This window comes from Anoplopoma fimbria, chromosome 7 (genome assembly GCF_027596085.1).
Source record: "Anoplopoma fimbria isolate UVic2021 breed Golden Eagle Sablefish chromosome 7, Afim_UVic_2022, whole genome shotgun sequence".
In the NCBI taxonomy this organism is placed as follows: domain Eukaryota; kingdom Metazoa; phylum Chordata; class Actinopteri; order Perciformes; family Anoplopomatidae; genus Anoplopoma; species Anoplopoma fimbria.
This window is the reverse complement of record NC_072455.1, coordinates 3,801,283-3,827,725: the sequence shown is the minus strand read 5'-3', so window position 1 is coordinate 3,827,725 and position 26,443 is coordinate 3,801,283. Positions and strand designations below refer to the sequence as shown.

The window sequence follows — 26,443 nt, the reverse complement described above, 5'->3', positions numbered from 1 at the left end:
CGCAGGTCCCTCAGGTCAGATCAACGGCACCAAGAAGTCTACTGCACGAGTTTAACCCCACTCTGTGATATACTGGGAAATAACTTGATCTTTTCCTTTTATTTCTTCTTCTAACGACTGTCTTCTTTCACTTTCCATGCACTCTGATGCTAGTATAATGCACCTATAACAAGTAAGCACCTTTTTAGTAAAAAAAAAAAAAAAAAAAAAAAAGGGGAAAAAAGAAAATAAATGATGATATTTCATATTAAAAACATTAACGCACAGTAGTTCTTTGGCACAAATAGCATGTTATGTGGATCACATGTAGTTTAAATACAAACCTAACATGCAGAACGTGGTATGTTTATAGCATTATACAGATTGTGCACCATAATATAACTAACTCACCTGAAACCTCAAATCATTGTTGGTAGTGTCACATACTGTAATTCTATTTCTGTTGGATTTTTACTGAAATTCTGTTTTGTACATTAGCACTATTATAATTTAAACATACTGGAGCTTAAAAGTTTTTGTTGTAGCAACCAGCAATATCTCCCAAATCACAAAATGTGCTCTCAACTCACTGTGAAGAGTCTCTCCTGAAAAACAAGGCTTCAGCTGCGGTCCAATCGTCAAAAAATCTCCATCCTATGTTTCTTTAAACAATTTCTAAATTCTAAAATTAAGAGAACTGCACATACACTTATAATTGACATTTATGCAATGGCGGATTTTATGACGATGACCCTTTATATGCTCCCCTATGGCATTGTGGGACGGCGTTATCTCCTTTCCTTTCATAAAGGATGCTCCGGTGTATCCTATGCTAAGATAAAAGATAAGAAAGGAAGCACTAAAGCACCTTTCTTAAGCATTTAGAGATTTGGACCAGCTCTTATCATGGCTTAGATACTTCTGGCTCTTTTCAAAAGTAAAGTATTTAAATGTTCAATCACCACCATGTTAGTTTAGCCTGTTAGTATGCTAACACAAAGCTGGGGATCATGGGAATCTCATTAGTTTTGAAGATATTTGCCCAGAAAGCAACATTTTGCAAACATTGTTTACTTGAGAACACAAATAAGTGATATTATCGACCATTATGGAACTACAGCAGTGAGTTTGGAGCAAATGTTTGGATACGGGAGCGCTGTTGGGTGCTACTTTTATCACTTTTACTTACTCAAGATTAACAGCAGCTCATTTTTAAGATTAACTAAGCTGCACATTCAGTATTCTCATTATTAAATTCATATAAATCATATATGAGACAATAAACAAACAGTAGTGTAGCTTTTGAAGTTGTCCACCATCCTTTTAGGATAATACCTCCTTGCTACTCAAAGATTAAATATCTTGTTTAGTCTGAGTGTTTCTGTAACGATGCTTGCTTCTGTCTAAACTTCCTCTATTTGTATTTTTTTTGTCCTGTGCCGTCAACCCGGCTTGGCTTTACCTGGGAATTCTGGGAAGCGTAGGTCCTCCAGGTTAGACTCCAGTGGTTTAATGGTTTTGATACATGCTCTTTGTGGGGAAATGAAGGCCGATGTTTTAATGTGTCTCATGCGGGAGGTTGAGGTCGATTCACTTCAAACGCTCTCAGTTCAAAGTTTGAATTTGTATAATTCATTTTTCTTTTTTTTAAATTATTTTAATGGCTAAACACTTTGGAGAACTTACATTTTAAAACTTTGAATTACTGCTTTTGAAGATGCATTTCTCCCAACCCCCTTATGCTAATATATTGTCTAGTTTTGTGGTTTATTGAGCTTTTTTTTTAAATCATGGAGAGAGTGTTTGTGAAAATGAGTGAAAATCAGATATTGTGTCGATGTTGGCAGTTGTTTTTTTTACCCTTTCTTCACCCAACAGGACCAGCTGGACACTCAGGACTACGCTTAGTCAGACAAACGCATTCATAAAAGAAAACATACACACATTTACTACAACTTTTACTGAGTTTCATTCTGATGTTTTCTCAACATTTGAAGGGAACAAAATTGTTCTTTGGTTTTCCTTTATTGTCTTTCTCATCGTCTCTCATTGTCTTCTAGTAATGTTATTTATAGAACTTAATTATTTTATGAATATATATATATATATATATATAAATCCATTTATTCTATTTTATTTATTTATTTTTAAATAATATAATAATAATATTTATTTTTGTGTTAAACTTTCCATGAATGAAATTGAAGTCCACATCTGAGATATTGCTTGTGTTTCATGCTGTATAATTATTTTAACAATGTATAATAAGTGCCGGTTATTTGTGCAGGCTGGAGAAATATATAATATGTTTCATTTATGAGTCTGTTCTCAGTGTTTGCATTGTGATTAGAAAACAATCAAGATCTGGGACAGTTCAGTTTCCATTTATACAGTTTAAGATAAGAAGTTAGATTATGGTTTGGTACATCTTTTTAAGTTATTAATCTAAATTTTGTCAAGCCATGAACATCAACCTCTAGAAGGCAACAAAATGCCTCAATATATAAATATATTTTTTTAACAGTAGAGAAACTCTTGAACAAAATGATAAATTGAAACCAAACTGATCCCGGTCAGAAATGTGTATTTATGATTATTATTCTGTGCCTGACCTTTGACTTTTTGGCGTCTCCGTGTGAAGGTTCATCCGGCCCACCGGGACCCCGCGGGCCCGCAGGAAGCGGCGGTGTTAAGGGAGAGAAGGGAATTCCCGGCGCTCCTGGACAGCCGGGCTTCCCGGGATCGAAGGGAGATAGCGGTGTTTCCGGATTCCCTGTAGGATCATTTTGCTTAATTTGAACTCAAACAATGTGTTTGATTATATTTTTTGGAGATGTTCTAAGGGTCTAATACAAAACTGTCTGTTTTTCTTTCTGACCAGGGTCCCTCTGGTCTTCCCGGTAATCCTGGTTTGAAGGGAGATATCGGTCAGCCTGGCGTTCCTGGCTTCCCTGGTTAGTCCTCAATACTGTAACATCATTTTTTCAGGTTTCTCCCTACCACTTAAAAGTGTATTTTAATCCTGTGATTTCATCATAAGCAAACATTTGTGTCGTCTGTGTTTTTTCCAGGATCAAAGGGAGAATCTGGACTCCCCGGTGGAAGTGGCCTTCCTGGAGATCCTGGCAATGTCGGAGCCCCTGGTGGGTGAACACAGTTACTCATATTATTTTTTGTTATTGAAACATTAATATTAGCTTTTAAAATCAGTCAAAATGGAGCGTCAGAAAGGATTTCAAAATGGTTATTCTCCTTTCTAACCTTTGACCTCCAGGCCCTCCTGGTAACCCTGCTATACCTCCAACCCCCATCATGGTGAAGGGAGAGCAGGGAGCCCCTGGTAATCAGGGTCTGCCTGGTGGTCGGGGAGCTCCTGGCTCTTCTGGGCGAGACGGACTTCCAGGTGGGTGAACGTGGACTCTTTAGATGCAACAGTTGGGGATAAGAAATAACAACAGTATTGATAATAAAGTTTTAATGTGATCACTGACATTATGCAATAATAACGACAAAAAAAGACAGCAGAAGAAATCGCACATTTATGGTCTAAATGTTTTTTATTTTTCATGCATATTTTCCTGTCTTTAATATGCATTTTATCATCTTTACGACTGTATATGTCTGACTCATAATAATCTCTATGAAGTGTTAGTTTTAGCATAATATCCATTATTCAGTGAGAATAACAACATTCCAGGTTAAGCTTTAATGTCATTCCAAAATGCAGAATTTCACAATAAAACGCATTCATAACCCTTCCACACTTCACACATAACTGATTAGATAAGACAAATATGATTAAAATGAAAAACAATCTTGTTCTGTTAACTTTTAATGTATTTTTAATGTATTTTTAGATCAAACTATTTATCAAATTCTAGCACCAGGTTCGGTTCCCTCAGCAAACAAAAGATAACTATTCTCTGCCTCCCTGTTCTCAGGTCAGCCTGGTGACCCCGGGGACTCTGGTCTGGAGGGTCCTCCAGGCTTCAGCGGCCCACCCGGCAGGAAGGGAGACAACGGACCCGCTGGTCAGCCTGGTGAGTGAAACAGGAACCAGAAACACAGAACTCAATAATAAACATAAAAAATCTTTTTTATAGTGACATAATTCATTCAACATTAATTGTATCTTCCAGCAGTAAACCGAAACAGTGTCTGATCCTTTCTAACACGCTTGTTTCACCCTGATCTTAGGTCAGCGTGGATACCCTGGTCCCCCCGGTTCAGACGGTCCACAGGGAATTCCCGGTCCTCCAGGGTCCGTCTCTGCAGCCCACGGCTTCCTCATCACCCGTCACAGCCAGGGTCAAGATGTGCCCTACTGTCCCGAAGGAACTGGCCTCATCTACGACGGCTACTCCCTGCTGTACGTGCAGGGCAACGAGAGGGCACACGGGCAGGATCTCGGTACGAAGGATTTTAAGCCCTGTCTACACATATACAGATATTTTTTAAACGGCTATTTTCCTCTACGTTTTAAAAGAAAATTCTCTCTTCACCAATTAAGTTTTTTTATTTAAATTTCTTAAAACGTGCATTCTCTCTACTGACCAGCAGAGGGCGACTCCTCTGGTTACAAAAAGAAGTCGGATTGCATTGAAGTCTGAGAAAATGACTCTATTTCTCACTTGATTTATTACCTCAGTAAACATTCCAAATATGGTAACTTACTTTCATTGAGTGCTATGGCTAAAACTAAATTTCAATTAGCTTCACTTTACAATAGAAGGTTATGACAGTCCAAGCAAATTGGGAATCTTGTTATACGAAATAATCAGACATCTCAGTGGCCCTTCAGGAACAGTTTCTTGTCAAGGAAGACTCTGAGAAGGTGGGGAACGAGTTTCCCTAATGCAAAATAAATAATAAACCTGGCTTAAGTATCAAAGTACTGTTGACACGGGACGCCGATGATGTTACATGTTCAAAAAGAAATGTGTGTGTGAGCTAGAGGCCAAAACGTAGAGAAAATATCTCTTTAAATATATCTTATTCCACCATCATACATCTGACCTTCCTCTCCCTCTGATCCAGGCACGGCCGGCAGCTGTCTGCGCCGGTTCAGCACCATGCCCTTCATGTTCTGCAACATCAACAACGTCTGCAACTTCGCCTCCCGCAACGACTACTCCTACTGGCTGTCCACGCCGGAGCCCATGCCCATGTCCATGGCCCCCATCACCGGAGAGGGCATCAAGCCTTTCATCAGCAGGTAGGGATGGAGAGAGAGAGGGGAGAGGGAGGGAGTAAGAAGACAGAGACGTGGAAAGGGATGGTGTGTGATTCGACATTTCTGTGTCTAGGTGTGCGGTGTGTGAAGCTCCAGCTATGGTGATCGCAGTCCACAGTCAGACAATCCAGATTCCAACTTGCCCTTCAAATTGGGAACCTCTGTGGATCGGATACTCCTTCATGATGGTACAAATACACAACGTTTCAATGCTTGTTTACAAAATGCTCCCCCCAAAAAAACCACACAGCTACATGCTTAACCCGGACTTTCACCCTCTTCCTCCTCCCCAGCACACCAGTGCGGGTGCGGAGGGCTCCGGTCAGGCCCTGGCCTCCCCCGGCTCCTGCCTGGAGGAGTTCCGCAGCGCTCCCTTCATCGAGTGCCACGGCAGAGGGACGTGCAACTACTACGGCAACTCCTACAGCTTCTGGCTGGCCACCGTGGAAACCTCTGAGATGTTCAAGTACGTAAAAACAAGTGCCTGATTAGAGAAGCCGTGGTGTCAGAGAGTCCCTGCTCGGCCAGCCGATTACTCGTGGTGTCTTGGGGTTAATCAGGAGGAGAAAGATGGGCTAAAAACATGTGACATTGACACAACAGAAGGTTTATATGAAATAATGTTTTTGCCCTTGAATGTAAATTAACAGACAGGACCAAACGTCATCGACAAAACCATACTATTAGTATAGATGTGTAATGGCAAGCACCTCATGATACAATACGTAGTATGATACTATACAATATAGGTTACAATCGTCTCTTCTGCAGACAGCACGTATTCTCTCTGTAGCAAAGTCCTGCAGATAATGGAGCTGACAGCTAATGACAATGGAGGTTGCATTGAGTTGCGTTCAAGCTCCAAACAGTAAAGATTAGAACTTGGGAAAGGTAAATTACAACTATGTCATAATCTGCTCTTGTGAAGGGTGAACTTGGGGGGGTATTTGTTTGGTTTTATGGAGAAAGATTGTTGATATTTAAACTCAGCACTTAAAGTCCATCTCCCTTTGTTAACCACCTCCCCACTTTGGCCCTTACAGGAAGCCCCAGTCGGAGACTCTCAAGGCGGGTAACCTACGGACGCGTGTCAGCCGCTGCGTGGTCTGCATGAAGAGGACGTAACGGCACACGGCGACACGCAAACCCACCGCTGCCGGGATACGCACGATCAATAAAAAGAGGTGATTGGATGACGGGGGACAAGTCTGGGGGGTGACGAGGTGGAACTCCAATGGTGCATTGTTCTCCGGATACAACACATCTTACAACTTTAAACAATGGTGCTACTGTGCAACACAGCTTAAAAAAAAAAAGAAAAAAAAAAAAAAAGAAAGACGTAAATAAATCTTACATTTATTCTTTGTTTCTCTTAAGAAGTACCTCAAAATGAGAGCAGAAACATATCCACTTAAAGGTGTCATGATGGATGTGTGACAACAAAAAGCGCATTTTTTCCCCCCATTCTTTTCTCCCTTCTTTCTTATTGTTTCCTTTCTCTCTTTAAAAAAAAAAAAAAAAAAATCACTTTTGAAAATGTGATTTTGTACCATTAGACAGAAGTGCTCTTTTTTTTCTCGTTGTTCTTTGACCTTATATGATGAGGAGTGGATTACCAAATCGGCACTTTGACTTCGGAACATCCAAGATGAGAGATGCACTGACGATGAGCTTTTCCTTAGTGAGACTGCCCTTTTTCTTTTTTTCTTTTTTACTACTAGCTCTTCATCCACTCGCTCCTTCTCTCTCTTCTCTACGTCATTTATTTTCCTGTCGTTTTTTTTAACGTTACATTTGGTGGTACTAACCCTGCTGTAGCCCCGCCTCCTAACCATCAGCCTGTACACCTTCCTCCTCTTTGCCTTTTTATTTTTTTTTGTAAGTAATAAAATGTGTATATTGTGTAAAACACCTATTTTGTTCTTAGTGTAGTCGGTCCTGAATCGGTACCAGCTGTTTGTTATAAGACAACATTTTCCAGGTTCTTTTTCTAGCTCACACACACACACACACACACTCACACACTCACGCATTCACACACAGATACACTCACACGTATTCACGTCAACGCTCACTGACACACATCCACTCAGATATTGTACAAAGTAAGGCTTTTATGAATGAAACAGTATTTTATATATAATAAATATATATATTTGAAAAAAAAAGAGGATAAAAAGGTATATAAACTTTATTCGGCTGTGGGGAGGTTGTTCGCTGTTTTCAAACACAAAGGTCACCGAATTATAAAGCCAACTACTGAGCACAGACAGAGCCATTCTCCCTAAAACACAACTGTCTTGTATGATATTAACGATGCCAATCACTTCAACCTTTTTGTACTCAATTTGTAGAATGTTGAACTGAAATAAAGGGGATTTGCTTTTTTTTTTTTTTTTAGGTAGTGTAATGATTGGGGAACGTTACAGATATTTGTGCAAAAAAATGAGAAAAAAGGATTTGAATTAAATCTTGGCTCCTTGATTAGAAAACCTCTATTTGTTTTGTGTTTTTTTTTTTAACATTTCCAGGTGCTGGGCTTTGCTTTTAAAAAAGAGGGCCTGAGGTTTTTTGGGCCTGTTTTGCACCCGAAAATCCTTCAAATCCACTTTGGCTTGCTTGAATTTGAAGTGTTCACACTCGACCCTGTTGAGTGTTTGTGCTTTTAAATCGGCTTCTCTCACATCAGGTGTTCACACTCCAGATGTACTGAAAGTCTACAAGAGCTGTCTATTTGGGGGAAGGAGGGAAGACATTTTTTTTTCTCCTGTGATTTTATTGTTATTTTTATTTTTTCAAAACTGCTTTTATGAATTCTAATTATGTCAACCTGGGGTGCGATCTGGTTGTGTATTTTGTTTTCTTTTTTTTTTTGTTTATTTTACATGTTATGTTATCCAGAAGTTGTTATAAACTTTTAAGACTGAAATAAATACTATGTCCAAAGTGCTGTCTTCTGAAAATCATTATGATTATAATTTAGAAAGGATGCATCATGAACATTTTGAGTTTTTTTATTGCAACATTATTTCCAGCATAAATATTAAGTAGAAAAAGGTTTTGCAATGGGTCACCAGATGATTAATGAGAGAGGAAAGAAGAAAAATAAAAACGTTATTGGACGATAAGTACTTTTTATAAAGTAAAATAATATTTATTGGAGATATTCAGTCTCCTAAATATTCAACTGCAGTATAGAATTGTTCTTACCTTGTGACTTTTCTAGTTTAAAGACACAAACATCCGCTCACCTTCCTCGAGACAGATTTATTCATCGATCTTAAAAATGCTCCCTCTTCTTCCCTTTATTTCATACGTACCTAAATTGCTTCACAACTCAATTAGTTTGAATCTCTCCTCTTCCGATGAAGTTAGAAAGGATGGATTTAGCTAGAGGTTGCCATATTTCCTCAAGTATTTACAAATTTCAAATTTAAGGAGCTCCTTTTTAATTCCCAAAGATCTTTCCCTTTGGGCTTTGTTCCTGTAAATAGTGAAAAGACTTTCCAGCTTATTGTCTTACCTCCATAATATTATAAATAAATTGCCCATAATGCAACAAGTTCTCCAAGGAACAAAGTCGGAGACTGAAGCCCTGAGCCAAGACAACTTACTTAATGTCTTTTTTTTTCTGAGAACTTCTTATCAACACGAGTTTCAGAAAACGACTTTATGTTATTTCATAACCACAAATGGTTATTATACTTTCAGTGGTTATTACATCAGATACATCATTTCTGAGCTGTGCAATAAAGTCAAAACCTAGGAGAAAGCGGTTTGATATGTTGTTTTCCAGTGTTTCTTATAATTAGGAACCTGATGAAGAAATCATTAATAAGTGGGTGCATCATAATGTTAGACAATTTCCTCGTCCTCATCCATTCCCCCTCCTCAAATATCAGCCATAACTCAATAAATCAATCTATTCATACAGTATATTTTTGAGTTCAAACACTTTAAAAATATTTGTTTTTTCTTCTATCTAATGAGCAAAAGAAACCAACAGTTTAAATACGCGGATCTAAAAACGTCAATATGAAACATATTGTTTGGTTCAGATTCAACATATCTGTGGTTTGCAGAAAGGTTCACACAATGCCAACATGTTATCATTGTGACTGGGTTTAATTATTTATTTGATCTGACAGTAAGTTACCAATTTCATAATATATACTTATGCAAATGTAACTCATTGATGTAACTAATAACTGGTGCGTATTCATATCAAAAAGAGTGATTTAAACCTGCGCGCCTGTCTGTGTTGATGTAAATAACCAGATTAACAGCAGACTTAATACGTTTTATATTTAAAATCATTAAGGCAGAACAATCTGATTACTAATATTGATATTAATGAAACCATCTGTGTCTGATTTATGGCTTCTTTATTGCTCATGTTTAAGGATTTGACAAATTATTCTGAATAAAAAAAGCTACCTGTTGTTAACCCTGTAGTACTTCAAATTGGCCACTAGATGTCAGCATTCATCTCTAAATGTATATTTAAAAAATCTATTTTTCTCTGAGACATTCAATTTAAAATCCATATAATTTAATATCTGTAAAATATAAATGAGAGTCATTTTTTCATATCCAGCTGTGTGTGAATTACTGAAGGGGTCTCATTAATAATTAATTAAATGTTTTTAAATTAAATTTCAGTTCAAAGTGATATTATCATGTCATCACATGTATGTGTATTTAATTAAATTCTGTATTAAATAAAATAAAACAAAGTGAAAAATAAATACAAAATAAATACAAAAAAATTATAAAAATCAGCTCTATCTTTACCAGCTGCAGCGTTAAACTGATGAACACATTAATGCATCAATAATGCTGTCAGGTTGCACAACCAACTCTGCTCCCAGCAGACCACTTGACAATAATAACATGACAATAAAAAACCTGTGCAATACATTACACATTACACTGTGCAATAATAGTTAAACAAGTTAAAATAGTTAAAATAGTTGGGGGGGTTTCTGTCTGTAAATATAATATTTCAGTTATTGTTGTTTTTTCTGTTTTTTTTTATTGCTTATTTATAATACTTGTTTTATTTTATTTTTCATTTTTTATTTTTATCATGTCTTCTTCTACTATGTCTCTTGTGTGCACTTTACTCTATGATGCTGTAAGCCTGCACATTTCCCCGCTGCAGGACTAATAAAGGATTATTTTATCTTATCTTATCTTATCTTATAATTCAAATTCACTAACATAACCATTCTGCATGATGAGTACTTTAACTTTTGGTACTTTAAATACATTCAGATTCTTTTTACTTTTACTTTTACTTGTAAATTCTGAGTACTTCTACACTGTAACAGGGCCACAAATACCTGAATACTTCATACACATAAATAGCCACAGGGGGGAGTTTCCTGTTATCCAGAGGAACAGCAGAAGAGGAGGAGTGAGGAGGAGGAAAGGGGGAGGAGGAAAGGGGAGAAGGAATGTCCGAGTCGGGGCATTGTGATCTGTTGTCTCACAATCAGAGAGAGAGAGAGAGAGAGAGAGAGACTCTGCTGGGAAGTGGAAACCCTCTCAGAAGGAGGTGTGACTCAGCCGTGGATGGAAACTGAGTCAACAAAACAAGTATTGATCACAGCAGAACCAGCTGATTCTGCTGTGATCAATCTGAACTCCATTTGATTGATTGGTGGAGTCCCAGCTTGTTGATTTTAAAGAGATAAAAGTCCAGTTGGAGGAGGACTGGAAAGACTCGAAGATCAAAACTGATTCCAGGTCTGATTGCTGAACTGACTGACTTGGCACCTGATTGGTGGAATCTGAGGAATCCTGATTGACTTATTGGAAGTATTGACAGCTGATTGGGAGGCCGGGGTTGATCGATCAGGAGGATGAGTGTAGCAGGGGAGGTGGTGTGTGAAGGCTGGCTGAGGAAGTCACCACCGGAGAAGAAGCTCCGGCGTTATGTGAGTATAAGTCAAGTTTTGATTTTTAAAAAAAAAAGTTTTTAATTGGTTGGGGATCGATACTGGGTGTTTTTATTTTATTTTTTTATTTTATAGAAGCTGACATGTTACTGCAGAACACACACACACACACACACACACACACACACACACACACACACACACACACACACACACACACACACACACACACACACACACACAGTAGATTTAATGAAGCCTGGAGATTAGCTCTCACTGTTTACACACTGGGCCATTTCCTAAAGTTGTAACCTGATTCAGCAGAACACAGATGTCTGCTGGACACAAAGTTATATCATGTGTTACTTTGGCCTGTCACAATATTTACTTTCCTATCTGTTTGATTTCAGTTAAAAATAAATAAATGAATACTTAGTTTAGCTCGCATGCCGGCTATATTTGTGGTAAAAACAGTTATATATACTGAATTTATATTGGCACGGCTGTGACTATAACTTTCTCGATTAGTTAGTTATATTTATAAATATCTATATCTATAGAAAGACAGATAGATGGATAGATTGATGGATAGATAGATAGATGGATGGATGGTTGGATAGAGTATCTTATTTTGAAAGGAAAGAGCATTTAAAAACCTGTTAGTACATATATATATACCAAATATATCCAATAAATTCAGTAAACATTTCAAAGGTTGTTGGTTCAATTGGCAGCACGGCTGGCTTTCCAGTAGAGAAGCAGCTTAGCCAGTTATTCACGCACACACACACACACACACACACACACACACACACACACACACACACACACACACACACACACACACACACATACACAGCATAACTAGCATGCCTTACCAGTGAGTTGAGCTAATCTCATCTCTCCTCTACATATTTTCCCTTAATCTTCCTTTCTTTGCTCTGTTGTTCTTTGTAACTTTCACTTTTACTCATTTACTCTCTCTTCCTGTTATTATTGCTTTCTGTTCTCAGTGTGTGTGTGTGTGTGTGTGTGTGTGTGTGTGTGTGTGTGTGTGTGTGTGTGTGTGTGTGTGTGTGTGTGTGTGTGTGTGTGTGGAAAGTGAAGGTGGAACAAGTTGTTGTTTAGAGAACACGTGTCTTACTAACTACTTACTTACTAACTGTCTCAAAGAGCAGCTGAGGTGTTTCTGATCTGAAACAGCAGCCTTATTATGAGGATAAAACGGTAACAGATGCCCAAACAAATAAACTCCCTAATTGGCCGTAATCACGAGAACTCAATTACCCACAATCCCCCCGGTGGCTGACATCAGTGAAGCCTTTTAGAGGGGAAGAAACAATTATCTTGAGCTGCAAATGAAACTGGAAGAAGAAGAAGAAGAAGAAGAAGAAGAAGAAGAAGAAGAAGAAGAAGAAGAGCTCGTTGTTCAGACGGTGTGCCATGATGGTATACACAGCCCTTTGTGTACACACACACACACACACACACACACTGGCCAGCTGTGTGTCTACTGTCAACACACACACACACACACACACACACACACACACACACACACACACACACACACACACACACACACGGCTGCAGCAGAGTGTTCACGCTAAGCGCTGGGCCAGAGTTCGTGGAGTGTACCTCATCATACATACACTCCCTGTTCTGAAAGCTGTGTGTGTGTGTGTGTGTGTGTGTGTGTGTGTGTGTGTGTGTGTGTGTGTGTGTGTGTGTGTGTGTGTGTGTGTGTGTGTGTGTGTGTGTGTGTGTGTGTGTGTGTGTGTGTGTGTGTGTGTGTGTGTTATGTAATAAACTAATCGCTCTCAGCTGGGCCTGGATGGAAGAGAGGGGGCCTCCCTGAAGATTTAGAAGATTTGGAAACACACACACACACACACACACACACACACACACACACACACACACACACACACACACACACACACACACACACACACACACGCGGACTGGAACAAAACCAAGGAGGATGATGCATTCTGCAACCTTCAGTACAATAACACACACACACACACACACACACACACACACACAAGGTCGAACACAGTCTGGGAAACTGTATCTGTGGAGGTAATACAGACTTTCCCATGTCAGTCACATTCATGACAACTTCAGAGAGTGTATTTGTGGGAAAAGATTGATTGACAGTCATTAGTGATCAATTAAAGGGCGGGTCTATCATTTTCAAATGGAAACACAGCAGAAATGTAGTTCACCACAGTAAGCTAATCAATAAGGTGATGGATAACGTGAGCGCTAGCACAAGCAGAGTCGGCGTTATCTGTGCTCAGTTTGTTAGTAACTCAAAGTGGGGCGTATGCTCCAGTGTTCTTAAATTACTGCTTTTTTCAATCTGTCTAGTGACTTTAAAGCAAGCGATAAAACGCCTGTAGACAACAAGATGAATGAAATAAAAAAGAAAAAGAATAATGGACCCGCTCTTTAAACAAAAGGGGAATTATATTACAAATTCTGGTCATTTTAGTCATTGTTCAGGTCAAGTACCTGAAAATTGTGAGATAAATCTTTGATAATTTTTAAGAAAAAGTTAAGTAAAGTATTTCTTTAGAATGAAGGGATTCAGTTTTTCCTAACTAAGACATCACAAGATAAATCTGAGGAGTTGCTGACAGTTAAAGTTTTATTTATTTTACATTCTTCTGCTTTTCTTATGTGAATTATTTGAAATTTTATTACCCGTAAATTGTGTTAATTTTTCCATTTGTTTGTGAAATGTTCATTGATATTGCATCTTAAAGTCCCTAAAAATTCAGAGAAGGAAAAATAATTTGGTGTTTTGAACAGGCCATCATCCAGCGACAGTTTAATATTTGGGAGTTTTAAGGAAGCATTAATGAAATGAAAACTACTTCAACCGTCATTTGATTTCAGTTCCTTCAAAGTGCTCGGTTACCGTAGAATTACACGTGTTGCAAAGTCACATGTTTTGCACTTCTGGGAAAATGAATGTGTTGAATATCATGGGAGGAAGAGGAGGAATAGATCAGTGAAGGAGCAACTGAACATCGGGGACAATTGTTTGTCAGGTCTGGTGTTAAATTTGGTTTGGAGGCAGGATGGAGGAAGTGTTATTTTAGAATCCATTGTGCCCTCTTCCTGTCCGAGGTCAGAGGTCAACGGAGGAAACAAATAGGTGGAGGAGAGATTAGAGAAAGTGTTTGAAGACAAAAGAGATTATCATGATTTTGAAGTTGCTGATATTCAAGCAAATCAGTGTCAATAATAAGGATTAGAATTAGTGATGATTTACTAAAGACAATCCTTAATAAAGGTGATGTTTTCCCAACAAAACACATATTTATTGTAAAATAAACAGCTTTTTCTGCCCACACATTACCTGGAGTGGTTGTGTGCACCAGTTTGAAGCGTTACTAATAACTTAGAAAGGGATTTACACACAAACTTATTGATATATTAACAAAAAGCTGGTGCAACTCAGTCATTTAAAAGAGTAGTTCACTCCTAAACAAGACAAATTGTATAGAGTACTCACCTCCCTAAGCTCTCTGTTTTCTATTGTAGGGCTTTAAGGAGATAGAAGGAAAGCAAAAATGTTAAAAAGGTCTTCAATTCAAAGCACAAGCAAGTGCTTGTTTTGCTTATTTGGAGTGTGTTTTGATCACGCCACAAATTTAGTTTGGCCTCCACCAAAGTCTGTTTGCACTGATATGCTTTCTTTTTTCGGGCACTACAGAGATCCTGGATAGGAGAGTACTATATATGCAGTTTATATTGTTTTTGAGTGAACTATTCCTTTATATAGAAGACATTGAATAATATTTTCATACTTGTTGCTGCTTTTATTTGTCCAGCAGTCTGAAAATGAGTGGAGGATAGACAAACACACACACACACACACACTGCCATCTCTTACTGGCACTTCCTGTTCAGCTATTTCCTCTTCCTGTCCGTGTTTGGATAGAAAGAAGGGAGGAACGTTTCACTGCAGTATTTAACTACTTTGATTACACACACACACACACACACACACACACACACACACACACACACACACACACACACACACACACACACACACACACACACACACACACACACACACAGAGGCCTGCCTTTGAGGTCACGTTGGTTTTGTTGAGAAACATTTTTTAAACTGGGATCGGATGAGATGGATTTAGTTTGTTGGACTGGTGGAAACTCACTGGCAAACACACACACACACACACACACACACACACACACACACACACACACACACACACACACACACATGCATAGTATATTTAGCCACATAAACAGCAGTGCAAAGCTTAATCCTACGTTTCAAGTCGCTCTTCGTTACCAATTCTGTGTCTTTTTTAGATTTTTCTTTGATGCATTTAAACAGAAAAAAACTGAGATCATCATGTGTGCAGATTCTGTGTGTGTGTGTGTGTGTGTGTGTGTGTGCTCATACTGTTAAATTCTTTCTTCATGCTCTGCTTCACATGTTTAAATAATCATGATGAGTCTTTGGCACAAGCGCACACCAACACACACACACACACACACACACACACACACACACACACACACACACACACACACACACACACACACACACACACACACACACACACACACACACGGGCGGTGAGTCATGTGTGAAATATGAGGTGTCATCCCATGGATTGCTCATGGGAGATGGACCCTACCCATAATGCTCAGGGACAACCTGAGAAAAGTGTGAAACATTAAGCAACTTGTGTGTGTGTGTTATGTTTAGTTAATGTTCGTGTGCACTGGAGTGTAAAACTTCCACCAGAGTCTGAACGTTAGAGAAAGAGAGCGACAGGAAGGAAGTGAAAACATTATCTTCTTAACTGACCTTTTAATCAATAATCTGTTAAATATATCAGTTTGCAAAAAGACTAAAAGAGCTAAAGTCTAGTTTTTCTGTTTGTTTAGCTCCCACTTGTCTAAAAATGTAAAGTTTGTCTTAATGGTGGCCCTAGAGGAAAGCTAACGAGGGTCTGAAATGGAAAGTTTATCTCATTTAGAGGATGATTGTGTTCTGTAAATGTTGGTGATGTTGAATGAGATAAACTGAAGGAGGAAGTGTTTCTTGTGTCCAGGCGTGGAAGAGGCGTTGGTTCGTGCTGCGGAGCGGCCGGCTGAGCGGCGAGCCGGACGTCCTGCAGTACTTCAAGAACCAGCAGTCCCGTCGGCCAATCAGGACCATCAACCTGAACCTGTGCGAACAGGTAAACAAACACCATTAATGACCTGGATTAATGCTCCTTATTGTGCATATTAAAAAGTTGTTATTTCAGCATGTTTGTGTGTTGATAAAAGCGTTAAGAAATGTTGCGCTTTGTTGTTTTTTATAGAATATTCATGTATTTTTCTCCATGTATTTAATTTTATTTATTTTTATGGGTAAATCATTTTAATCTTCCATATATATGCTCCACTGTACTGACTATATTAATATGCAGAGTGATAGTTACTGTGTGACACACCTGAGGAGGTTTTCACTTTTAAGGGTTACTTTGGTATTTTTCAACCTGGACCCTATTTTTTCATGTTTTTGTGTTTAAATTACTAACAGGGTTTCTGTGTTTAAAGCTAACTAAGTGCTAACGCTGAATATTAATGCTGCAGCATTTCAAAATGATATATCATTGATATCATTGAATTTTCAGGTATTGTCGCTTGACAATAGCTTAATGTTGCACAGTTGTGTTCCATAAATGCTCCAACAATCATGCAACATATCAGCATATGCATGCCCGTCTTTCTCAGGTGGATGCCGGCCTGACGTTCACGAAGAAGGAGCTGGAGAGCAGCTTCGTTTTCGACCTGAGGACGCAGGAGAGGACCTGGTACCTGGTGGCGGAGTCTGAGGAGGACATGAACCGCTGGGTGTCCTCCATCTGCCTGCTCTGTGGCTTCAACCCGACGGATGACGGTACGACCGATAGATAGATGGATAGATAGATAGATAGATAGATGGATAGATAGAGAGATAGATAGCACTTTTGCAGTTTTGAAATGGATAGAAGTGTGGGTTGTGGCTGAGTCAGTGTGAAAACTAGTGGGAGGAAAGAAGAGAGAGAACATGCAGAAAGAAAAGATGGACAGAAATGTCCCGAGGACGTCGATGACTCAGCTGTAAAATATCAAAAAATATTCTCTATAACAGTTTTGCCTTTTGCAGTCATTTGAACTTTGTCTTGGTTTTACAAATTTTTGCAGTAAAATAAGAGATTTACTAAAAGGGACTCTGGTGCTCGGAAACACTACCACTTTTGTCCAAAGGGACCGCCAAAATCAACAGAAAATGTATGTTCTTCATAGTAGCTTTAAGTTAATTTTATATAGGTCAATGTAACTATAATTTTCTTTTTTTATTCCGATGGATTACTGTTTTGATGCACTTGTTGCAGCCTAACAAAGATTTATTGTACTACTAGGCAAGAGGTGATGATGAGGTGTTTCTAACGCATTTCAATATAATGCAGTAAAAATGAACACCACCACTATCTACGACCTACAATATTGTGATAGATTGGGCTATAAAGAAAAACACTACAATACCCACAATGCCCTGCAGGGAGGGACACAGAAAGTTTCTCCTTACTTTTTCCTTCCTCATTTGGATGGACTTTTTCTTTTTTTCCACAGTCCCAGAGAGACCTCCTGTCTCCGGCTCGTCCTCCATCCCAGCGATGACCATGGGCAGCGGCATCGCCACGGCAACAGGGTCAGTCCCACCGCCCTACGACCCGGTGAATGTGAGGAACCTGCTGCACGACGTCAATGCAGAAGAAGATTACCTGTGGCTATCGCACTGCCAGAGTCACATCAGGTAAAACACACACACACACACACACACACACACACACACACACACACACACACACACACACACACACACACACACATCAGTGTCTTTATACTCATATATTTAGATACAGACCTCAATCCTAAAAAACAGAAAGAAGCTAAAACAATATAAATGTAGGACCCTAAATAATAAATACTCACTGTTGCTTTTGGAGTTAAAACAGAGGGTATGCTTTTACAAATCTTATAAAAGAAATTTCATGGGTGTTAGCATCAACACCAGAGAAGAAGAGCTCAGACGGGTCCATCATGTAGAAGTGTATTTTGTTTCTGCCTCCTATGTCAAATGATGAGCTATTAAAACTAGCAAACAAATAATTACACAATGATAATAGTGAAATAAATTATAAATCATTAACACGTGAGTTTTTTGCAAAAGGTTGACTTCTTTTAAAAATGTCTAAATGCACAAATTTGACTTTTCCACTCTGGTTTGGATTTCAGAAAAGAAAGAAAAAGGTAAATCATCCAGACTAACAGTCAGAGTTACAGGTTTAGACGTGTTGAATCTGTTAAAAAAAAAGGGATTAGAGGTTAATTTAAGCCTGGATCACACCCACAGATTTATTCACATTCCTCCATGCAACAGGTCATCAGAACAGAACAATAAAACCTAAATGTTCCTCTGCAGTGGGAAAGATTTTTATCCGTCCAGATTGTTCGGATTGTGATTTGCTGAAGTGTGGAGCAACAACTTAATATGAATGGTTTCAATAAGAACTACCTACCCAATCATTTGTTGTTGTTGTTTTAAAACTCTTATTTCTGTGTCTCTCTGTCTCCAGGCCTCCTTTAGGTTCCTCCACATCTCTTGAAACCGACTCGAACGACAACCCTCTTCCCTCCTCCTCCTCTTCCTCTTCCTCCTCTCCCTCCCTGCATCCAAACGGCATCCCGCTTCTCTCTTCCTCCGGCTTCAGGACAGCTACTTGGACGGCTGCCTCCATGCCGGGCCCTTTGAGCCAGTCTCTGGATGCCAGCTTGACCTTTGACCCCAAGAGACGAGCAGGCCGCCCTCGTTGTCACCCCTCTCCTCATCCCAGGAAGCACTCCCTGGACTTCCACCTGCGGCCCGTGGCGATACCTCTCAGCGACGATACACACTCCACCGTGTATCCGAACATGCACTCATACACCACCAGTGGTTACCAGATCCCACGTCCTGCGTCCACCACCCAACCACGACCCCCTCGCCGCCCGTCCTCCACCCCCAGCGTGGACTCCCTGACCCAGGCGGAGCTCCACGCCTCCACCCCGACTCCCCCTCCACGCCCGCCCAAGCCCCAGAGCGCTGCGGCCCAGGGAGAGGGCTCGGCTGTGGGCTCGTGGTCTGCCACGCTCCCCCGCTCCACCTCAGAACTAGACAGGAGGGATGGAGGTGTGGAGGGAGGAGGTCTGCCAAGGAGCAACACCATCACTGCGTCAGGACGCACGCCGACAGGTAAGAAGAGAGCGGTGTGTCATGGTATTCATCAAAGGTCTTGTTTTGAAAGGATAGATTTGAGAAATATGCTTTGGGTCATTTGCGTCACTTCCTGGTTGGTACGTGTCTCGTCAAGTGACATTTTGTAGGTGAAGGCCAGGGCAGTCGTTGACACTTCGGAATGCACATTGTATTTTAATCTTTGACGACCTACATGTTGGATCACTACATTAGCTCTCGTTTGTAGTCATGTTTGCTTCCACCTGACAGATTTCAAGTCCAATTTTCACTCTTATTTTGGCTATTTGGTTGTCCACTTAAAAATATCTGGTTATTCAGCTCACAACGACAAAGCCTTTTAGTGTCCGTCTTGTAAATCAGTAGTAATGTGGAAATAAATATTCAACATGTAGTAATGGTGAGCTTTGTCTTGACTATTACGCAGCAGAGAGTTTTAAACCTCAGAGGCGATCAGGTAGATTTATTGTGCAGAGCTAGCAGTGTTGATGGATTATTTCCTCACAGCTGAAACTATTTGTGCCTGTTCGCACCACGATTTGATTGGAATTAGTTTCGTTAATAAGACGAGACCTTTGCCCTTAAACAGCACAAAGAGTTCTTTGTCAGCCAGATCTCAGTTTCAAGCCTGGTGGGTAAAAATGTTCCATAATTCTCCAAAGATCTTTATGCTTCATTATGCTTCAGTCTCTGTACTCTAACATGCTCGGACTTGATGCTTTGTGCACAAATGTTTGCTTTCTTAATGTCCATCTACATTCAGATCTGGTCAAGCTCTGTTTGCACTCTGTCAACACAAGTCTTAACGCTCTTCTGCCAATAAGTCACATGGGATTTTTAAAATGTAATAGTGGTTAATGCACAACACATGTATATGTAGCATTTAAAAGAATAGTTTGACATTACGGTAAATAAACTTATTTGCTTTCTTGAAGATAGTTGGATGAGAAAAGAAAGAGCTGAATGTTAAACTAGAGTCAGCAGGCAGTTAGCGTAGCTTAGCTTAAAGAGTGGAAGCAGTGGGAAACAGCTAGCCTGACCTTTTGTACATTTATTTTTGTGCAAGTAGGCAGTTTTTGAATTGTGGATAGAGCCAGGCTAGCTGTTTCCAGTCTTTATGCTAAGCTAAGCTAACCTACTGGCTCCAGATCTATGCTGAATGCACAGATATCTGAGATTGGTATCAAACTTTTAATTTAACTCTCAGCAATGTAAAAATGAATCCCAAAATGTTTTTGAAATATTTCGTTTCAGGTGGTTTATGTATAAGTCTTTAAACTCTGTGTTTCAGGTTGTGACTCTTTTCACATCCCTCAGTCTCTGTCCGACAGAGCGAGCATGTTTGAGTTCAGCGAGAGCTTCAACAGTTACTTTGTAAGTTAAATCTTTTAAAAACCTCAAGAATAAACTACACTACCATGTTATATCAATTCAAAATGTAAGTCTCTCTCTCTCTCTCTCTTTCTCTCAGTTTAATAAAGGCATGGTACCTCTGGGTAGCGTTTGCACTGAAGCTGATGATGTGGACGAGAACTATGTTCCCATGAGCGCTGCCACCACCGAGCCTCCTGTTGCACCAAGGTCAGTCAGAAGAGACGCGATGTGATAAAACTGTGTTAATTTTGTGATTCATTTTTAAAGGATTTAAAAGAAAGGACCTTTTCAACTGAAATTTTGACCTGCAGTTTAAACAAAAAGCGTTGATTCATGTCATCTTTGTGGTGTCTTTTTATAACATGTAATCCTAATAATGTTTTTTGTTTTTTTTACATCTTTTTAAACACTTATATTATTAACATTTATATGATATGATATGAAGAGTCCTGGGAATGAAAACTGTGAGCAGAATTAGCTGTGAATGAAATCATGCATCACTGCTGACCAGTGTGAGAAACAGGGGGTCTAGTTGGGTCTGAGACCCCTTAATTCACACTGAAAGACCTCCTGAAAGCCCCAATTGCAAATTTTCACGTGGTCTCTTAAATCATAAGACTTTGTCACTTGCCATAGTCCCTAAAATGTCTTTTAAAATATTACTAATGCCCAACATTTATTCACAAATATGAACAATGAGTTTGAGAGACAATGTTCAGCCGTAAATGACACAGCAAGCCAGGTGAGCCTGTCTTCACGTCTGAGAATGGACCTAAATGGACCCCCTTTGGACAAATATGATCCAGTACTTTTTGTGAGAACCTGAATTAAAGCAGGACACTGTCTCACCTCTTCTTGGATACCAGGACGGCAACTACAAGAAGCAGTCACTCATTAACAGGACACAGAGATTCTTGAACTCCCTCGCTTGGGGACATGGCTCAAACCCAACCAACTTTTTTCCTGCAGAGACCCCTTAGACGTGGAGTTACTGACTCTCATCAGGACCGCTTCACAATCGGCTGCAAACCGACCCAGTGCGGGCTGAAGATCACAGTCTGATGCCAACAGAACAACATCATCTGCAAAGAGCTGAAACGGAATTCTGGAGTCCCAAAACCGGACACTCCCCTTGAGATCTTGTCCATGAAAATCACAAGCAGGACAGATGACAAGGGACAACCATTAATGAAGGCCAACACCCACTTCCAGAACCACAATGGACTCCCTTTATTTAACTCGTGGAACCCTCTCAGATTCAGTGAAAACCCTTATTGATCGCAGGACTTCCCTGGGACTTAATGTGAAAAACACAGCCCCCATTTCTAATTTCTTCTTCTCTTGTTCCAGGGTTCCTCCACATCCTCCCTCCGACCCCTCTCTCCAGCTCCAGGATGCCAACTACGTCCCCATGATCCCCCTCACTCCTTCCCTTCCCGTTCATTCCACCCCTGCTGTGGGTGACCTGGCCTCCCTGGGAAGACAAGTCCCACCGCCAGCCCACATGGGTTTTCGTAACTCCCCCCTGAGTCCCGTGGCCCCTCTAACCCCGCCGCTACGGAGGAACACTATGAACACTGCAGGTGGAGTCAAAGTGGAGGCCACGCCACCTCCGATCCACCGAAACCTGAAACCACAACGCAGAGGTGAGTAAAGCTTATCTGTGATATTTCATGTTTAATCACTTTGGATACTTGTGGGGACTGAAACTTTATAGAACCTTATTAAATAATCAGATATCAAAAGTATAAAGGAAAGAAAGAAATATACAGTTACTAAAACTTTCTCTCAAACCTACTTTCAGCTAATTTACTCAAAACAGATTATGATCTGTTATTAAACAAGAAAGCCTTTTTGTGGTTCAAATTTCCACAAGAGATTAATTTGATCGAACGTACATCATATGTATGTTTAATCAAATTGCATTGAAGTAAAATGTATACTATTTTGCATCAGTTATAGGCTATTATGTGAATTATGAAGAGATTGTTGTTCTGGTTTGCTAAGAAATTGAAATGTCAATTCTTGACATAAACAGAAGCGTTCCCGTTGATTTAGTTGCTGTAGTTGTGCAGCCTGGTTGATGCTTTCTGCCGTTTTATGTTCTGAATCCCTGCAGTAGTTGGTGTCGGTCAGCCTGCAGAGAGAACAGACGTCCAGACGGCTGCAGAGACGACACACAAAAAAAGGGGTACGAACTACAAGTTTCAGATTTCCGTTTCTGAAATTGTTTCTTCTCTCCCAGTGGCTCTTTCTCTCTCTCCCACATTCCCCCCTGTGTCTCTCTCTGTTTGTCACTTCTCGTCTCTCTTGTTCCCCTTCAACCTCTTTTAGTTTTAATTATTTACCTGCTAACACTTTGCTCAACAAGACTGCGTGACAGCCACGGCTTTGTATATAGAGCTGTAGCTTATAGAAACTCATTAATTATTAGCAAAGGTTGACAGGAGGTGTTTCTGCATCACTGCTATTTCATTGTAAAAAGCTTTTTGTTTTCATTCCATTAGCATTTATTTTAAGAAAGATTCAAGGCTTTAACTTTACACTTATTCACACTTCATGGCCGGATCACAAATAATATTGCAAGCCGTCTTGGTTTTTCCAAACAACATGCAAATCAGGGTCGGCCCTCCTTCACTCCAGAAGCTGAGCTAAAGTGCAAATGCTGAAGTAGTCAGAAGTGAAAAGTCTCTCTCTCTCTCCTTCCCAGTGAAACCAGCTCCTCTGGACATCAATCCTGTACAGCAGGAATGGCAGGAAGTCCCGCCCCCTGTCCGCTCACCTGTCACTCGAACCTTCACGCGAGAGTAAGTGTGTGTGTGTGTGTGTTTGTGTGTGGGTGAAATATTTAACGTCTCCTACAGAACCAGAGAGAGTAGTATGATGTGTGAATATGTGAGCAGTTAAATCAGCTGTGTTGCACTCTGCTGCCCCCTGTGGTGCTAAACCGAAATATTACTACTATCAGAGGAGGTGGAGATTTGGTAATAGAAGTACATAATAATAATAATAATAATGGAAATTGATCAAATGTGACTTGACAAACTGCCACAAAACTTGTAACTCTCAAATGTGTTCATGAAGTTTTATTTTTTGTGTGTCAGTCCGTCCAGTTGTCGGTCGGTCAGGCCAACGTCTGCTCACAGCTCCTCGCCCTCCTCCGACTCCGATGACACAGATGACAGCTACATCGCCATGACGACCACCCCCACCTTCAGTTTAAGCGCCGGGGAACCGGTAAAAAGCACTCACTTCCTTTCAACTGTACTTCCTCTCATTTTTACCCTCTTCCCACTTTTTCCTTCCTTCATTTCTACCTTTGGCCGACCAACAGAGTCTTCGCAAAAGCTTTGCACTGTTAGCTGCAAACCGGTCGGCCTTTGCCATGTTGTGAGCCATGTGGAGGCAACAGAAGTGCCCCCAAACTCGTGTATAGCACCTTTAATGTATGCTAAACTAAACTGTGTGTGTGTGCGTGTGCGTGTGTGTGTGTGTGTGTGTGTGTGTGTGTGTGTGTGTGTGTGTGTGTGTGTGTGTGTGTGTGTGTGTGTGTGTGTGTGTGTGTGTGTGTCTACAGTCTCTGAGGCTCATGCTGCACCGGGCCTCAGAAGGCGGAGTCAGCAGCCCGATGATACGGCGAGCCAGAGGCGACAAACAGGTGGAGTACCTGGACCTGGACCTCCACACCGGGCGATCGACACTAACAAGACAGGTGACACCACCCTCTCTCTTTCACTCTGTAAATATTGTGTTTATTTGTAAAGATATGTACGTATTTTTCTGTTATATTTTCCAATAATTGGTCATTTCAGATAAAAATGATCATTCATGTCTTGTGGGAGTTTAGCCACTAGAGGGAGCCAAGTTAAAGAATAAATAAACAGTATTAAATATTAAATATTTTGCACCACTAATTTCTTATGGTGTTTTTTCAATATGTGTGAAACATTTACAATATTTATCATATAAGTTTTGTTTCTTCCAGTTAAGTTTTCTTCTTGCATCAATAAATCAATATACCAAGTGTTATATATATATATATATACGTCTTTACCATAACCAGAAACGCTGCACGGCAGAAGGTGGAGGCGGCAGCGAGCAGGCCGGAGCAGGCGAGGAGCGTGCACGGGGCGAGCGTACACGTGTGGAGTACGTGGTGGTGGACCCCAAAAGAACCAAGGCCCTGAGGAGCACCAGAGAAGCATGGCATGATGGGAGGATGTCCACGGAGAAGGAGAAATGCTAGAGCCAACTCCTTACTCCTAAAATGTCCATTTTAAACTCAAATCACTGTTTGACTCCTGCAGGTAGCAACAAGGAAGTTTAGTTTTTTTTATTATTGCTGCTACAATGAAATATTTTGAAGATTGACAATCAATAAGTTCAGTTTTTGTTTATTGAACTAAATGGAAGGAATGTTACAATACATGTATCCATAGCATGGTGAACGTGGTTTTATGTCAGTGTTTTTAAGGTAGAGAATCAGAGAATCTGAGGTTCTAATTAGCTAATTTTTCCCTCCACAGTATATTTGCCTCTAAGAAATGTTGTAGAAATAAAAGGTTTGATACCAGTTTCTAAAGAAATTACGAGTCAGCACAGATAAATAGTTCTCTAAACATCATGCTTCCTCCTGAGATAAAACTATCAGTGATAATTGTCTTACGTAATTATCTCTGCAGCTTCGGGTGCAGTGAGTAATGTCACTTAATTGATTCTGTAATCGCAGTGATGACTGTCAAACGGATGATTGAAATGAATAAACAATACACATCAGTCTTTTGGCTTCTCTTGTGCTTTTTATTGACTGTCGCATGACAACAGAGCTGTAAACAGCACGGCTTCAACATGTTACGCCTCTCTTCTTATTGTGACCGTTCTACAGCTGCCTTCAGAGCGGTTCATGACTCATGTAATTTGTGACAAGTACAAGTATGTATTTGGCAAACATTTCAGGTCTCTGAATGCAGAACAAATGAAACAAGATTTTCTCTAACGTTCCTTTAAACGCTATGTTGTTAGTGAGACCTTTAAGTCATTTCAGTGCCAAAAGAGGAAATTGAAATGTTTCTGCTTTCAAGTTTCAAGTCAAGTCTGAGATCAGGCCGCTATCAGTTCATCCAATATGATGCAGGATCTCTCTTTCACAAAAAAAGGCAATAGCAGTGTATAGACGAGGCAAAATATCAAATACCACTGCGTGCCAGAGTACATTTAGGAAAGGCTGGGTTTGTTTAAATTAAGCTAAATAAAAGTAACACACTGTCCTGAAACTACCTTGAGTGAAAAAGCAATGTAAGATGATGACAATGCACTTCTTCTATTAGTTGCGTCTATCTTTTTTTATGATTGGGGGGTTTTATGATGTGTGCTCATGTGACTGTTTTTGTCTTTGTTATTCAGCAGAGCCAAAACATGAATTGAAACTGACTTTGTGGCAAATCTGAGCCTCAAAGTTTGTATCTGCCGAAAACTCTATCTGCCGTGAAGGCACCTAAACATTCAAAACTACCAAAAAGCATGTATTTGTTCATAAAGCATAAACAATAGTGGATTTCACCAAAATCAGTATGAGTCATCCTCTGGGAATCATGAATGCCTGAACCAAATGTCATTGCAATCCACCAA

The 26,443-nt window shown here is 39.9% G+C and overlaps 2 protein-coding genes across 2 annotated transcripts in view; both read left to right on the top strand.

Moving 5' to 3' along the window:
• Positions 1 to 8,149, top strand: part of col4a5 (collagen, type IV, alpha 5 (Alport syndrome)) — a 45,984-nt gene extending 37,835 nt beyond the window's left edge. The window contains exons 40-49 of the mRNA XM_054601867.1: positions 2,621 to 2,754; positions 2,861 to 2,933; positions 3,051 to 3,122; positions 3,254 to 3,382; positions 3,921 to 4,019; positions 4,177 to 4,389; positions 5,017 to 5,194; positions 5,286 to 5,400; positions 5,506 to 5,678; positions 6,256 to 8,149. Coding sequence (XP_054457842.1) covers positions 2,621 to 2,754; positions 2,861 to 2,933; positions 3,051 to 3,122; positions 3,254 to 3,382; positions 3,921 to 4,019; positions 4,177 to 4,389; positions 5,017 to 5,194; positions 5,286 to 5,400; positions 5,506 to 5,678; positions 6,256 to 6,337 — 1,268 coding nt within the window. The 3' untranslated portion in view covers positions 6,338 to 8,149. The remainder of the gene's footprint in view (positions 1 to 2,620; positions 2,755 to 2,860; positions 2,934 to 3,050; positions 3,123 to 3,253; positions 3,383 to 3,920; positions 4,020 to 4,176; positions 4,390 to 5,016; positions 5,195 to 5,285; positions 5,401 to 5,505; positions 5,679 to 6,255) is intronic.
• A 2,581-nt stretch (positions 8,150 to 10,730) lies between these two features.
• On the top strand, positions 10,731 to 25,584 carry LOC129093455 (GRB2-associated-binding protein 1-like). The gene is made up of 13 exons (XM_054601481.1): positions 10,731 to 11,154; positions 16,227 to 16,355; positions 16,897 to 17,062; positions 17,779 to 17,962; positions 18,786 to 19,441; positions 20,733 to 20,815; positions 20,913 to 21,022; positions 22,166 to 22,461; positions 22,935 to 23,006; positions 23,526 to 23,622; positions 23,920 to 24,052; positions 24,393 to 24,527; positions 24,879 to 25,584. Exons 1-13 carry the CDS (start codon positions 11,080 to 11,082, stop codon positions 25,059 to 25,061), a joined length of 2,319 nt encoding a protein of 772 aa, XP_054457456.1. The 5' UTR covers positions 10,731 to 11,079; the 3' UTR covers positions 25,062 to 25,584.
• The last annotated feature ends 859 nt before the right edge of the window (positions 25,585 to 26,443 follow it).